Here is a 17,612-nt window from a genome sequence, read left to right as displayed (position 1 = left end):
TTCCAATATTTTCCATATCAGACCTCACTATATATGAAAGTGAATGTTTGGTTTGTGCGGGATGTTAAATTCAACCACCCGGAGTGCTGGTCCAATCACAGTTCATGTTGCAGTATCCACTCAATAGCAGAATAACTCATGTGATCTATGATAATGCAGTATGATCATGTAATCTAACTCATCCTATTGTTCTTCTACCCTTCGAGACTGTCCTACGGTCTATGACGGTCATTAATGTGTTGGTTTCTGTGGTCGTGTAAAAGTGATGGATGGCTGTACATTTCAATACCACAGAAATTTTATGACGGCACGGCTAGAATGAGCAAGGCGAGATTATTGATTGAATGTAAAACTGTCACTTAGCTTTATAGTAACATTTAAAGAACATTATAAAGAGGAATATATTGAGAATTAGATGTTCTTATTTTTCTACGGCAAGGTCAGAACAGAGAATTTATGCAGATAGACTATAGTTGGTGTATAAAACAGCTGTTATACACCTTTTGCTAAGAAAGGGAACAGAAAATCAAGCTTACTCCATATTGTAACCTCAAATGAAGGAGTTAAACAAACTGTGACACACTGGAGGACCAGTTGAACTTTCTCCCCACAATGCAGTTGGATTAGGAAGTGGTTACTTTAAGGTTTTTGCCTGAGTAAGAGAGGTCTTTGATGTTTGCTACAGACTCCTGCTTATGTTTTGGGGTACTTGAAGGTAATACATTTTTTTTTTTTTAAACAAATCTTGCTTAAAAAGTATAGGACACCTATACAAATTCAGGCCGGGTCGAAAATGACCTTCCGATGCATAGCGCATCCTCTCGCACCGGCATCAGATGTCAGTTGTTGACGCGTGATGATGTTTTAGAGTACAAGGGGTTGTTTTTCTGTTTTCTGCACTGATTTATATTATGTCAGCCCTAAGGTAACAGAAATACTACAGCTTCCTCAGGTTGGTTCAGAATAATAATAAACCCACATCAATCTCGCCCCTCCTTTCTCTTCCTCACTTGATCTTGTGATAGTGACCTCTTCAAAAACACACATTCTTCTGCATTTACACACACACACACACACACACACAAACAGGACGATACAAAATGGCTGCCCTCTACAGTATGTACCTCTGTAAACAGTGTGCTGTATTGGGTTCATTTTGTGAGCCAGGCCATTCTTACATTTAACAAAGAAATAATGGAACCTTTTTAAACAAACAGTGCCGTTTACTCCCCTTATTCAAATTTGAAAATAAAATTATGAAAAAATATAAATATATATATATTTACATTGTCATGACTTGTTTTTATTCCTATACTTTTTGGTGTGATTGTTTTCCTCTAAATAAGTTTAATAAATTAGATTTGTGCTTTGGTATTAATCATTCACTCAACCGATTTGTTCAAGTAAAGATTCAAATCACAGTTTGTTGCTAGGAGACGATCACCGAATCCGAACTTTGGCTTCCTTTGGAACTATTTTCGTTTGGAAAACCGACGAACTATCATCCTGTTAAAAATGTAAGTTACTCAATATTAACTTCTTGTTAATGAACTGTTGTAAAAAAGCAAAATCACACCCATCGGGAGGGATCAAAAGTATAAATTATTATAGTAGTATATCACACACACACACACACACACAAACAGGACGATACAAAATGGTTGCCCTCTACAGTATGTACCTCTGAATTGTCTGTGGTGCTCGATGCAACTCCATGTCAGCTGGCGTTTTAACCCAAAGAGCTTTGAGAAAAGATGGGAGAAAATGGCAAAATCCTGTTGAATTTGTTTTTGAAATATTAAAAGCGCCCAGTGGAAAAGGAGGTGATGAACCATGTTAAATGTTCTGTAGTTCTGATGTACGCACTAGAAGTTCTGAATGTCTATCAGTGTTCTATTGCTATCATTTAATCTTTGTACGTGTGATGTTCTTTGCAAAGCACTTGTGTTTGGCTCATGAAATTTATCTGGTCAGTACACATTAATATGGAGGAAAAATAGCAAACTATTTAATTAAATCAATAAATAGGTTTAAACTCTCACCATTGTTAGGTTTTATCCAATTTTAATGCTCCATCAGGGGCTACCAGAGCATAGCTCTGTGTTCCTAAACTCAATTTAAAAAAAAAAAAAGAAAGAAAGAAAAAATAAATCTGTAATATCAGAAAACAGTGTGCTGTATTGGGTTCATTTTGTGAGCCAGGCCATTCTTACATTTAACAAAGAAATAATGGAAACTTTTTAAACAAACAGTGCCGTTTACTCCCCTTATTCAAATTTGAAAATAAAATTATGAAAAAATATAAATATATATACCCTAATATTTAAACAATTAAACCATAGCCTTTTGAAGTGTAAGCTATATCTCAATTTGCATGTATATGTTTTTTTTCACCGGAGCACCACCTGAGTCTTCTCCTCCTGTCCCATTTCTACCAGTGATCCTTTCCTTCCCACGGTAGTCATCACTGTTGTAGGTTGCCAAGTTGAGGTGACAAATGGGTTGAAATTTGTATGTATCAATTTTGTGAGAAGGATGCGTTTCATACAAGATCTGGCAACTGGGCAACCTTGAAATTTGTTGATGTGATTGTTCATTTAATGAGGTTTGGGCCATACAAATTACGAGAGATTTACCGCAGGCGAATGTAGCAAACATATAAAATACGCCCAGTGGGAATTTTTTCTTTTTTTAGAAAGATTGAAAATATGGGAGAAATACGGGAAAATATTTAAACGGGATGATAGCGGGATAGAATGGTAAAATACGGGAGAATCCCGGGAAAAACGGGAGGGTTGACCGGTATGTCCGCGCTGGAGCCATGCCCAACCATGCACAACCCACACAAGGAAGATGATTCCGCAGACAGCAGCAATTGCAGGTTTTCAAACAGAGATGGCGACAAAGAGGCAAAACTTATGGACTGCAGCTTTATTAAAGGGGTCATATGATGTTGCTAAAAAAGAACATTATTTTGTGTATTTGGTCTAATGAAATGTGTTTATGCGGTTTAAGGTTCAAAAAACATAATTTTACACATACTGTACATTATTGTTTCTCTTCTATATCCCGCCTTTCTGAAACGTGTCGATTTTTACAAAGCTCATCGGTCTGAAAAGCGAGGTGTACGTTGATTGGCCAGCTATCCTGTGTGTTGTGATTGGCCGAATACCTCAAGCGTGTGACAGAAATGTTACGCCCCTCACCATACTGTGATGCCCTGTCCCGGCCAGAGCAATGAAACAAAAACATTAAAACACATTATAAACGAGGCATTTGTTGCATCCAGTGTGGACATAATTACGGATTATAATGACTTATACCGTCTTTTTGCGGCAGCGGCAACAGCGAGAAAAAAAGTTACGCCTTCTTTCTTTGCGTGAACATTTGGGCGGCGTTATGCAAATCTTCTCGCATCATGACGTAGACATGTGGGGGCCTGTTAGAACCGTTTTAGGTAGGCTTGGTTGACTCTTAACTTTTATAAAGAATATCTCTTTGGATTTGAGACTTTAGTCTTTGCAACTTTACAGATCTTTATGCACCAAGAGCTTGTAACACTCCAAAGAGAAAGGAAACATTGAAATCGCATCATATGACCCCTTTAAGCAATGAACAACTTAACCTAGATGAGAGCAGGACACTATTATCATTAGTCATCGGTTTCAAGGTAGTCAAGTACAAATTTTTGTCAAATGAAAGTAATATCGTTTGTATGTACTACATTGGGCCTGAACGGTGCGGGATTGTTTTGCACAGAATTGTAAACATTCAACTAAATGATATTTTACAATTACATTTGCAGAAAACACATACTTGGCGCTTAAAATGAACCTAAAATGCAATATAATAATCCTAATTAGGGATCGTAAAGATCCATTTCCAGCTTAAACAAAATAACATTTTAATTACTGTATAATTTAATTACTGTATACTGTATATTCACAACTTGAGAAAATGAAAAAAAATTATAAATACAACCAGAAGAAAAAAAAAAAAAAGTCCCACGGGCCAAGTATGGTTACCCATACTAGGAATTAGTGTTCTGCATTTACCCCATCCTAAATGCACACATCCCTCCCGGACCCGAGACTCAAACCTTTTCGACTCTCTAACCATTAGGCCACGACTTCCCCACTTAACAACACTCAAGTCATTTGCTAGCTGCTAATATTGAGCTATCGAGAATGCTGGAATATGTATATACTATTAAATAATGCAATTTAATGTAATGTAGTTTAAATAATACAATTTTTATGAGCTTTAGGAATATTTAAAATGGTAATAAGTGACAAAGTACATTTAATTAAAGTTAATTACTTATAAAATATAATTTAGAATAAAAGTCTAAATGGAATTAAGAAAATGTATTTATAGTATAATATATTTACATTTAGCAGACGCTTTTATCCCAAGCGACTTACAAATGAGGACAATGGAAGCAATCAAAATCAACAAAAGAGCAATGATATGCAAGTGCTATGACAAGTCTCAGCTTAACGCAGTACACGTAGAAAGTTTTTTTTTTAAATTATATAATAAATAAAAAGAAAACAGATAGAATAGAAAAAGAATAGAATAGAGCAAGCTAGTGTCAGAGGCCTTTTTTGCTTTTGTTAATTGTATAATAAACAGAAAACAAATCTAGTGTTTTTTTAAAGAAAACAAGCAGTTAGTAAATTAATAGTGCAAGTCTAAAAGGGACAAGTTTTTTTTTTAAAGAATAGAATTAGAATGGAGAGTGCTAGAGTTAAAGGGTCAAATAAAGATGGAAGAGATGTGTTTTTAGCCGATTTTTGAAGATGACTAAGGACTCAGCTGCTTGGATTGAGTTGGGCAGGTCATTCCACCAGGACGGAACATTTAAAGGGGTCCTATTATGCTCTTTTACAAAGTCTTTATTTTGTTTTGGGGTGTACTAGAACATGCTCTCATGCTTGGTGGTTCAAAAAACACATAATTTTTCACATAATTTACATTATTACAATACCTTTCTCCCCAGCCTGGCACAAACGGCTCGATTAGTTCCGGGTTTGATAAAGGCCTGCCTTCCGAAAAACTAAATGTGAGTCAGTTTTTCCATCAGAATCCAGAATCAGGCTTGATAAAGAGGGCAGAGAACGCAAAGGCCAGGAAAACGATTCCACCAATGATTGTAACTGTAGAGATAACAACAGGAAGTATCAGCAAATAAATCTGGATATAGGTAAGTGCTTATGCTGTACTGTACTAAATGACTCAAGTCTCACCGGTTCTTACGGAGATCTTCTGAGCCACCATCCTTCCGCCGATAACAGCCAGGCCTGTGCACAGACAGTGTCCCAATGTTCCCCCAACTGCTACTCCAAATGGATTCTGCAGCACAAAACCGGCTTAGTTATTCACAGTTAACGTGACGTGACATGTGGCCAAGTATGGTTACCCATACTAGGAATTAGTGTTCTGCATTTACCCCATCCTAAATGCACACATCCCTCCCGGACCCGAGACTCAAACCTTTTCGACTCTCTAACCATTAGGCCACGACTTCCCCACTTAACAACACTCAAGTCATTTGCTAGCTGCTAATATTGAGCTATCGAGAATGCTGGAATATGTATATAATATTAAATAATGCAATTTAATGTAATGTAGTTTAAATAATAAATTTTTATGAGCTTTAGGAATATTTAAAATGGTAATAAGTGACAAAGTACGTTTAATTAAAGTTAATTACTTATAAAATATAATTTAGAATAAAAGTCTAAATGGAATTAAGAAAATGTATTTATAGTATAATATATTTACATTTAGCAGACGCTTTTATCCCAAGCGACTTACAAATGAGGACAATGGAAGCAATCAAAATCAACAAAAGAGCAATGATATGCAAGTGCTATGACAAGTCTCAGCTTAACGCAGTACACGTAGAAAGTTTTTTTTTTAAATTATATAATAAATAAAAAGAAAACAGATAGAATAGAAAAAGAATAGAATAGAGCAAGCTAGTGTCAGAGGCCTTTTTTGCTTTTGTTAATTGTATAATAAACAGAAAACAAATCTAGTGTTTTTTTAAAGAAAACAAGCAGTTAGTAAATTAATAGTGCAAGTCTAAAAGGGACAAGTTTTTTTTTTAAAGAATAGAATTAGAATGGAGAGTGCTAGAGTTAAAGGGTCAAATAAAGATGGAAGAGATGTGTTTTTAGCCGATTTTTGAAGATGACTAAGGACTCAGCTGCTTGGATTGAGTTGGGCAGGTCATTCCACCAGGACGGAACATTTAAAGGGGTCCTATTATGCTCTTTTACAAAGTCTTTATTTTGTTTTGGGGTGTACTACAACATGCTCTCATGTTTGGTGGTTCAAAAAACACATAATTTTTCACATAATTTACATTATTACAATACCTTTCTCCCCAGCCTGGCACAAACGGCTCGATTAGTTCCGGGTTTGATAAAGGCCTGCCTTCCGAAAAACTAAATGTGCTTCAGCTTAGATGGTGTTTCAGTACTGCCCCGCCCCTTGCCAAAGCAGCAAGTTCCGTCTGCTCCAGTTTAGTTAAGGATGGTGTCAATATTGCCATATCAATTTGAGCCGGATTCCACCCCAGAGAATATTGAACAAGAGGATTGTGCAGAAGCTTTGCACACACGGATATCGCAAGACATATTAGAGTGGTAACGTTATTGTGTTTGTTTTTTTGGCTAAATCACGTTTTAGATAGGATGTCAACAACCGCATTTACTATGTACAAATAAGTGCAACAGTAATATGTATTATGTTTAACATGAATTGCAGTGAAACTGTTATACAGTTGAATTTATTTATACCATAGTCCAGTGTTTCCCACAGACTAAAGCCCCGTTCACACCAAGAGCGATAACTATAAAGATAACAATATTAGCGTGCACACCAGCAAACGATATCGTCTGTTTATTCTAAGCGCACACTCGACTGCCGCTTTAAATTCTCGAGCTCATTACAGCAGGATGGATTCTGATTGGCTGTCAATTTTTTATCGTTCATCAGCTGGAGAAAAATCGTTTTGAAATTGATTCCAACGATATTGTTTCTCTTTATCTTTATCGTTATAGATGTGGTGTGGACTCTGCTATTAAATATTGAGAACGATTTTTAGAACTGTATCTTTATAGTTATCCTTGGTGTGAACAGGCCTTTACACGGTTTGTGGTGGCATATATATGCAAATTCATTCTCTGCCAGCAGGAGGCGCTTAGAGCGGGAGAGATCGAAGTTTCCCTGGTAACGGCTGTACACAAAGCAGCGCTCCGCTCACAAACGCTGCTTTATCAGACATTACATGCAAGATGAAATGAAAATGACAACCAAAATTTTCTGAAGACAGTCGGTTTCCTTCATATAGTGATATAAAAACACCCGCACCGGGTTTCGATTTTGAAACAGGCAGTGCTCATGTTTATTCAACGAAGTCAAAGCCTTTTGGAAAATCTATTTGTGGCGGCCGGTTTTGATATTGTGGCAGGCGCCACAAATAAATCAATGTATAGGAAACACTGTATTCTCAATTTAATTCTGTAAATTCTGCAGATTACATTATTGTCCAGTATTGTACTGTCAGCAATATATAAAAACGTTTTCATAATTGTAACATACATATTTACATACATAATTATTCAGGTGCATGTGTAATAACTTGCGAAAACTTGACGCTACAGCAGCACTTCTTTTTCGTCGTCGTCTTGTCTGATGCACTCAACCCCCATGACCTCGCCCCTCCCCACCCCCCAACCATTCGAATTTCTGTAGGTGGGATTTATTGAATGATATTCTAATGGCCTGCTTTGTGACATCACAAAAACCCCCAGAAAACAACGCTGTAGTCCAAACGAGCCGTTCGTTGTAGTTCTTGAAAAGGGAACTTTCACAGATCTTTTTTATGCCCAAACATACACTACACAATGACCATAGTCCAGTGTTTCCCACAGACTAAAGCCCCGTTCACACCAAGAGCGATAACTATAAAGATAACAATATTAGCGTGCACACCAGCAAACGATATCGTCTGTTTATTCTAAGCGCACACTCGACTGCCGCTTTAAATTCTCGAGCTCATTACAGCAGGATGGATTCTGATTGGCTGTCAATTTTTTATCGTTCATCAGCTGGAGAAAAATCGTTTTGAAATTGATTCCAACGATATTGTTTCTCTTTATCTTTATCGTTATAGATGTGGTGTGGACTCTGCTATTAAATATTGAGAACGATTTTTAGAACTGTATCTTTATAGTTATCCTTGGTGTGAACAGGCCTTTACACGGTTTGTGGTGGCATATATATGCAAATTCATTCTCTGCCAGCAGGAGGCGCTTAGAGCGGGAGAGATCGAAGTTTCCCTGGTAACGGCTGTACACAAAGCACCGCTCCGCTCACAAACGCTGCTTTATCAGACATTACATGCAAGATGAAATGAAAATGACAACCAAAATTTTCTGAAGACAGTCGGTTTCCTTCATATAGTGATATAAAAACACCCGCACCGGGTTTCGATTTTGAAACAGGCAGTGCTCATGTTTATTCAACGAAGTCAAAGCCTTTTGGAAAATCTATTTGTGGCGGCCGGTTTTGATATTGTGGCAGGCGCCACAAATAAATCAATGTATAGGAAACACTGTATTCTCAATTTAATTCTGTAAATTCTGCAGATTACATTATTGTCCAGTATTGTACTGTCAGCAATATATAAAAACGTTTTCATAATTGTAACATACATATTTACATACATAATTATTCAGGTGCATGTGTAATAACTTGCGAAAACTTGACGCTACAGCAGCACTTCTTTTTCGTCGTCGTCTTGTCTGATGCACTCAACCCCCATGACCTCGCCCCTCCCCACCCCCCAACCATTCGAATTTCTGTAGGTGGGATTTATTGAATGATATTCTAATGGCCTGCTTTGTGACATCACAAAAACCCCCAGAAAACAACGCTGTAGTCCAAACGAGCCGTTCGTTGTAGTTCTTGAAAAGGGAACTTTCACAGATCTTTTTTATGCCCAAACATACACTACACAATGACTAAAATTCAAAAAGTGAAAAAGCATAATAGGACCCCTTTAATTTAAAAGTCCTTGAAAGTGATTTTGTGCCTCTTTGGGATGGCAAAATAAAGCGACGTTCACTTGCAGAACGCAAGCTTCTAGAGGGCACACAAGTCTGAAGTAATGAATTTAGGTAAAGGGGTGCAGAGCCTGTGGTGGTTTTGTATGCAAACATCAATGCCTTGAATTTTATGCGAGCAGCTATTGGTAGCCAGTGCAAATTGATAAACAGAGGTGTGACGTGCATTCTTTTCGGCTCATTAAAAATAAATCGTGCTGCCGCATTCTGGATTAATTGTAAAGGTTTGATAGAAATGGCTGGAAGACCTGCCAAGAGAGCATTGCAATAGTCCAGCCTGGACAGAACAAGAACTTGAACAAGGAGTTGTGAAGCGTGTTCCGAAAGAAAGGGCCTGATCTTCTTGATGTTGAATAAAGCAAATCTGCAGGACCAGGTAGTTTTAGCAATGTGGTCTGAGAAAGTCAGCTGATCATCAATCACAACTCCAAGGTTTCTGGCTGTTTTTGAAGGAGTTATGGTTGATGTGCCTAACTGGATGGTGAAATTGTGATGAATTGTGATGAGTTTAATGGAACCACAAGCAGTCAAGCAGTTCTGTCTTGGCAAGGTTGAGTTCAAGGTGATGGTCCTTCATCCAGCAAGAAATGTCCGTTAAGCCCTATTCGGACGGGACTAGTTTTACAGGAGGCCGTTAGAGAAATTTGTGTTTCACAGACATACTTGGTGATTTTAATACCGTCCGAATCTGCCACGTCTGCTTTTCTCACACAACCTCTGTAATAATTACAGAGCAAATTACCTACTGTTTTTCAGCAAACTCCGTGATCCTCTGAGAAAACGAATCCCGTCCGAATGCGAATGTCTGTGATTGCCAGCGATATCTTTTTTTCACAAAACGTTTCCTTGTGTGTTTTGGCCAACGTGAACTACCATGGATGCTCTTACCGCGCGTATGTTTGATATATTTGCCTCCCGGCAAAGAGAGAGAAAAAAAAATAATAATAATAAAATCAAGAGCCAGATCACGTAAACTGTTAAGACTGGCTATTATAATATCAGCGTCAGGTAAAATTACTCACGTTCATTTCTGCTCTCAATTACATAATGTTTTAATTACATATGTACCTTTATGAAAATTAAACATGTGTTTACTACAAATAAATAAAAAAATAAAATAGTTAAACTAAAGTAACCACACATTAACCTGGTTTTGCTATACTAGCCTCTTTAGTTTCTCCATGGTATTTGTAGTAAAACTGTGATTATACTAATGGTAATCAATCCGAATGACTATACACAATGCACGCATACAGAGCATGTGATCTCTGTGACGCCCAGATGTACTAAACAGAACCTCCCACCTCTGTAATAAACACGGAGATGTTAGTCCCGTCCGAATTGGTACATGGAAATCGCAGACGTCAGGTGATAAGAATCGAAACTCAAATGTAGTTTAGAAAACTAGTCCCGTCCGAATAAGGCTTTAGACAAGCTGAGATGCGAGCAGCTATCGTTGGATCATCATAACCATAATAATATAATATATAATATATCCAGGCCATTTTTTATGCATTGCTAAATAATTTCATGAGCATGAAGAATGTTCAAAATGGTAAAACATTACAAGAAATTTTAATAGAAACATTTTAATTAATTATAAATAAAAACGGATCTCATCCATTAAAAAAAAAAAAAAAAGCAAAATACAGTTTAATTGATTTATGAATATTTAAAATGCTAAAAAGCGGCAAAGTCTTTTTAGCAAAATTTAATTACTTATAAAACAATTCAGAATAAATGTCTAAAATGATTAATTAGAATTAAAAATTTTAATCTCATCTACATTATCAGTTTGTTACAAAATGCAAAATACAGTTTCATGGTATTAAGAATATTTAAAATGGTCAAATGTGAATATTTTAGTAGAACATTTATTTAAAATTATTTATAAATAAAAATATATCTCATCCTTTTTTTTAAATGCAAAACAATTTCTTGGGCCTTAACATTTAAAATGGTAAAAAAGTATTTTCAGTAAAAGTGAATTACTTATAAAATATAATTTAGAATAAAAGTTTTAAAGGGGTGGTTCACTGTTTTTTTTTCTAGGCTTGATTGTGTTTATGGGGTGCAGTCTAACGTGTGTTAATGCTTCGTTTTTTAAAAAACGCATTATTTTTCACATAATTTACCTTTATTCCACACCGCTCTGTCCCTTCTCTGAGAAACGGGCTGATCATTTCCTTCTTTTATGAAGCCTCTCCCTCAGATATAGGCGATGGGCTCTGATTGGTTAGCTGGTCCAGTGTGTTGTGATTGGCTAAACCGCTTCTAGTGCGAGTCTAGGTCCCGGCCCTCACATCGGAGGCATGTGCTCCGGTTGTATTGTAAACAACAGTGTCGTTAATATCGCTTATCAGTTTGAGCCCGGTTGAGAAGCAGAGGATATTACTGAAGAGGATCGTGCAGAACCTGTGCAAGCACGGCTTTTAATGGTAGGCCTATGTTTTTTGTTTGTTGCTGTCTCATACTTTTAGATACGCTGTTATTTGTAAATGCTACTGCTTATGTTAGCTTTTAATATACAGTTTTATCCTGATTAAAGCTTTAATACAGTACGGCAACCGCACGCGCGTCCATGTTTAACGCTTCTCATAGCTATGTGAAAATAAGTGTATAATTGGAACAGTTCATTGTTGGAGCTGAGCTGAATGAGAGAGAGAGAGAGAGAGAGAGAGAGATGCAGAGCGTGTGCGGAGCAGGGGGACGCGGGGGATGCTTTAGAACATTGATTTTGAAACTTGTGAATCCATTAGAATCGTTAGAAGAGAGAATCGCGATTCATATATGAACAGATTTTTACGTGCACCTCTAGTTTTCTCTTCCTCTTCTCTAAAGCAGTGTAGCATGGCCTCACCCCCTTTGCTGCCTTTTCCCGAGGGTGGGGTTATCTGGGTTTGTTACGTCACGAACCCGGGAAGTAACTCGTTGTAGTCCCTACCAGCCGTTTTTGTATGCATTAAACTGCCAGAATTTTAAAAGACGATATCTCCTTTTGCATTGAACTTTCAGCTTCGGAACTTTGCAGATATTGTTTATGCTCAAACAGCAACATTACACACTAACGTACGTTAAAAAAGTGAAATCGCAATCAACTACCCCTTTAAGTAAGAATAAAATTTAAAACAAAAACAAAGCAACCAAGCAAATAAATAAATAAATCTCCCATCCAGGTAAGAAATTTTAAAATGTTAAGAAATCAAATTTAGAATAAAAGTCTTAATTTTGGACCCTGTGTACATACCTCTCTTGCAGCCAGCACAATAGTGGCAAGCTGAGAGCGGTCGCCCCACTCTGCGAGGAAGGTGAGGGTGAGCGCCTGAATGAATATCGGTGAAATCACGCCTTGACACCTTCTCTGAGGTAATATGGTAGCCGCCGTCCCCGCTTCCACGTCAGGCGAGCCGTTGGCTAGCTTATAGCGCTGAAGCTACGAGAGGAGAGGGAATCAATCAATTAAAGGTAAGATAAGATGCTTAAATTATGCAGGGGGTGTTATTTAGCCACACCTGTGAACAAACACACTTGAACTACAAAGCTTTTACCTCTTCATCCTTTTTCTTTATCTCAGCCTGGACCTCCTCCAGCTCCTCTTGCCCTTCATCAGGACTCATCCTCATTCCCTCCCTCAGCATCCTCACACCAAATATGGCAAACAGCGCTGTCGATATGTAGTAGGTGTAGATCCGTGGGATGATGGTGGTGGCATAACCAAACAGGACTAATGAGAAGACGGACAGAAAATTAGGTCATTCATGCATTCAGAGGATTTTATAAATAACACATGGTAGATAAACACTCTCTGTTAATGCATTAGATTTTAAGTACATAAAGACAAACTCAATTAATTGCTGAATTATGAGCTAAAATATAACCCTAATAATTATATAAGACCGTGGTAAAGAGAGAAAAAGGCCTGTCAATAGAAGTCTTTTAGACCAGTACAGCATGATGATGTGGTTTTAGACAGATGAAAATTTACTACAAAATTTGCATGATGCATTATATCCTGTAAATATCTCACAAAACTTTCATTGACACTGTATGTATTAGATGAGCTAGATGAGAGAGATATGAAAGACAAGAATAGGAACCCAGAGAATAAAAAAAAAAAGAGGTGACGATCTAAAAAAAAAAGAAAAGGAAAAAAAGCCACATAAGCAAGATCAAATCAAATTTAGGACATGTAAAAAACTAGAAAGAAATAATAAAGATGATGACAATTTCTAGCCTTAAACATTAAAATCAAACCAAAAATTGTCAGAATGGGTAAAATGATTGCAAATTTAACAAATTAAGCATTCACTCAGTAGGGACTAGTTTGTTTTTTTAGACCAAATGTTCTTTTGCAATTACTGATTGCTTATTATATTATTGTGTAACTTTAATGGTTAAACTATTCATTATAATTTTACATTTTAATTGAGGTCAAGACCTCTGAGGTGGGACAGGATAATATCCCTGTTTTAAGGAGGTGGGTCTTGATTTTGTTTAAAACTAGCTTCTTTTAATGCTAGGTTCATTTTATGTCAGATAATAGTTTATTCTACATTATGGATGTCTAAAAGTCATGCGACACCAAAAGTTTTAGGTATTGGTGAAAAGTGGAAGATGAGATATGATGTGAAGCAAATCAACCTCTGAACATGATTTAAAAAGTAAAGATGCATTTGAACAACCTACCTGACAGACACGTCATGAGTCCCAGAGCCAACATGGCGCCTGCCAAAACAGTGAGGCGATTGTAGCGCATAGCCATGATGGCTGCGATGAAGAACGTCTTGTCTCCCAGTTCAGAGACAATGATGACTGAGAGGGCTGCCACAAAGGCATGAATAAAGCCCAGGTTTCCCTTACTGGATTCATCGACACTCACTGCCGGGCCGAGTGCGTGACCGGTGGTTGCCTTCTGCAGCTGGACAAAAATTATGATTCAGATGTCAGATCAATTAATAGTAACAATTATCCAATTTTTACAAGCAACAAATTTATTCAAAATATGAAGCAATATAAATATTGAGATACAATTCAGCTTTTTAATATTAGAATTTATGTGTTTTATCTATAAAGCAAGGATTAAAGTATGGAAAAAATGGGGGTACAAAACAGAGCAGTTCTTGATATTGTCAACTTCTGTAGTAGTACGATTGCTTATTTATCCAAACAGTTTGCCTGAAGAAATATATTGTAGAGTTGGACATAGAAATGTAAAGAATTGAACAAGAATGTTATAAATGTTCAACTTTACATCATTTTCTCAAATGCTTCAAGTAATCCTATAAATTCAATCCACCAAGTTAACGTTTCAAACTTATATTTTTATTCTATATATGTGTGCTATGAATGAATGTCATTATGATACTACTTTAAAGGGGTCATATGATGTTGCTAAAAAGAACATTATGTTGTGTATTTGGTGAAATGAAATGTGTTTATGCGGTTTAAGGTAAAAAAAAACATTATTTTCCACATACTGTACATTATCATTTCTCCTCTATGCCCCGCCTTTCTGAAACGAGTCGATTTTTACAAAGCTCATCGGTCTGAAAAGCGAGGTGTGCTCTGATTGGCCAGCTATCCAGTGCGTTGTGATTGGTCGAATACCTCAAGCGTGTGACGGAAATGTTACGCCCCTCACCATACTGTGCTGCCCTGTCCTGCCGGAGCGTAACATAAAACCATGTCTGCATTTGTGATCGGAGAAATGGCAAACAACAAGTGCTACTCTACACTGCTCAAAACTCGCGTTTGAATCAGTGGCAAATTCTTTAAATATAAAAAACGTACTTACAGTCTGTGAGTCAGAACAGCCGGCATTGTAGTCTACTCTACCAGGATCAGGAAACAGTCCTCCATAAAATGTGCTGCACACATCTGAATATTTGGGTTGAATTGTTCTGGAACAGTGTTGTAAATACAACTTAACCACTGATTTCTAGTTGTATCCTCTTTTGGAAGGCCAAACAAAGTAGTTTCGCTTTCACAATGAAACGGTGTCACACGCGGCGGCGGCTAGAGTGAGGAACGGCCGGCGGGCTGAGTGAGAGGAGGCCAGTGAGCTTGAGAACGGTGCGGCCGGCGGGCTTGCGGCAACCACATGTGACGACCCCGGGCTGGACTCCGCTTCGTCCACGGTGAAAGCCTGATCCGGCGATCCACCGCGCGAAGTTGAAGTATTCCCTCAGCGACCAGCACAGATCAGCTCTAGGCATGACGAAGCGGATATCGTCCTCTTTTGGAAGACCAAACAAAGTAGTTTCGCTTTCACAACGAAGCACAGCGTCTCCACAGAACTTTTATAAAGAATATCTCTTTGGATTTGAGACTTTAGTCTTTGCAACTTTACAGATCTTCTTTATGCACCAAGAGCTTGTAACACTCCAAAGAGAAAGGAAAAATTTAAAGCAGTTTTCAACCTTTTTGACTCCAAGGCCCCCCAATTATCAGATAATATTTGACAGCCCTCCTAAGCTAATATTTACTTCTGTTAAAATAAAACAAATAAATGAAAGATATGATGTCAATTACAATATTCAATCAGTTTAGCTGACTGTTATTATAACTAAATAAAAATAATTTCTAGACTTATTGGGTCCCCTTGAGATCAACTTGCCATGTTAAATGCAACAAAACTACAAAAACACTTACTACAGATCGATGCACTTGAGTTTTTCATTTATCTGCTCTCAAGCCCTCAAATCGAAGCCTAATTTCAATGCCACAATGCGTCTCTGACCAATAAAATGTCTTAATTCATCCCGCACTTCATGTTTGTGAAGGGTGGGCAAACTCCTAACATAAAAATATAATACCAAAATATAAAAATCCAGCTTAATAAGTGGACACATCTATTAGAGAGTGTGTAATCTAATTAGTTTCCCTTCAGTGCTACTAGCCTAAATACCCGGCTAACGTTACTTCAAGCACAAGTCCTCTTTGACACATTTATAGTTTTATTAAACATTCTTACATATGTTATCTAGCAAAGATGATGTTTCATACGAACCTCCGCTGGCTTCTCCTCGCGAATGACTTTATTCTCTTCTTGAGTTGCTATAACTCCGGCTGAAAACAACACGTTTAGTAGAATAAGGAAGCATAAGGACCTGCCACCGCCACGCCGCTCGCCGGCCCGAAGAGGCATCTTAAGGGCTGGCTAATACGGCTTCTGTTGTGATAATACTTTGCAAATTAAGCTAATAAAACCGTTAATTTATATACATTAACGTTTCGTCGCTACGATCAGTCTAGCCCATCATGGTCATCTTCGCGGTGAGAGAGACTGATACCTATGGCAAGGCAAAGACAAAACTATCGGTTTAAAAAATCTGACCGCGATTGGTCAACTGGGAGATAGACGTGTACAATAGAGACATACGTCACTGAAATTGAGGTAGACTATTGGTTGACACGGCATTCCCAATGACGTGTGTTAAGAACGCTTACAAGATAGGTAGAGCTGCAACGCAAAAGGGAAATATGAGATTAGAGACTTGCTCAGCTCAAAGAATAATTTACGGACATTAGTTTGGCTCCTCTTTGTTACGCGGATTTTCACATTTCGAAAATGTAATTATTAGAAGCTGAGTGGAAATAGTAGGTATGGTTTGCTTGAAGTGCAAATTCCATCTTGTTTACACGAAGTTCAAATACTGATAGACGTTATTCATATAGCTGGTTTACGTGTATATAGAAGATCAAATCTGTTTTTCTCTTAATCACTTTTTTTTTAACAATGATGATTGGTACATAAACACGTCTATACACTGTTTTGCAATACTGACCTCATGGTTATTGAAACTCATTCATAAAATCTTAATATTTGTAAATGCCCATTTTATTTAATTATTATTACCACTGCTGCTTAATCATTGATATTTTATCAATGTTAACCTTTCTGTATTTGTATTTGCTCATGGTTTGTCCTGCATCCTCCTAATATCTCATGAACACTTAACAATAATCGTGGAACACACAACACTAGCATACATTATTTATTTAACACACATACTTATTTACATTTCAAATTTGCACATCATACCTGTACATACAAAATTGTCTATATTATATCTTGTGTTTTTGCTTTTTTGTACATTGTCTATTTTTATATTATTCTTTTTATAATCTGTGTCCTGTCTTGTCACTGACATTCTGTTGCACAGTGGCGCTTCTGTCACTAAAACAAATTCCTTGTATGTGTAAACATACCTGGCAATAAAGCTCATTCTGATTCTGATTCAAATACATATGCAAGTGCAAATAAAGTGAAACAAACAAAACTGTCATCAATTGATCAGTAGCAGAACATATGTCTTTCAATTGATTCTCTTTTTAACAAGACTAAATTCGAGACGCAGGGAAGCTGGGGAAGTTCATATGTGGTAAACGACACTTCCTTTTTAAGTCATTTGCTGACATCTCACAGTAACTAAGCCTCTAAGCAAGCAGCTGCTGTCAATCACCATCTGA

At 37.2% G+C, this 17,612-nt stretch overlaps 1 protein-coding gene across 1 annotated transcript; it reads right to left on the bottom strand.

Annotated features, from left to right (window-relative positions):
* Positions 1-5,073: 5,073 nt before the first annotated feature.
* Positions 5,074-16,487, bottom strand: LOC107601909 (transmembrane protein 165-like). The gene is made up of 6 exons (XM_016294263.1): positions 16,150-16,487; positions 13,827-14,058; positions 12,689-12,864; positions 12,388-12,573; positions 5,250-5,355; positions 5,074-5,159 (listed from the first exon to the last, which is right to left on the bottom strand). The coding sequence occupies exons 1-6, from the start codon at positions 16,285-16,287 to the stop codon at positions 5,083-5,085; spliced, it is 915 nt and encodes a 304-aa protein (XP_016149749.1). The 5' UTR covers positions 16,288-16,487; the 3' UTR covers positions 5,074-5,082.
* Between the last annotated feature and the right edge of the window lie 1,125 nt (positions 16,488-17,612).

This window comes from Sinocyclocheilus grahami, unplaced genomic scaffold, assembly GCF_001515645.1.
Source record: "Sinocyclocheilus grahami isolate Dianchi unplaced genomic scaffold, SAMN03320097.WGS_v1.1 scaffold314.1, whole genome shotgun sequence".
Taxonomy (NCBI): Eukaryota; Metazoa; Chordata; class Actinopteri; order Cypriniformes; family Cyprinidae; genus Sinocyclocheilus; species Sinocyclocheilus grahami.
This window is presented reverse-complemented; position numbering and strand designations above follow the sequence as displayed.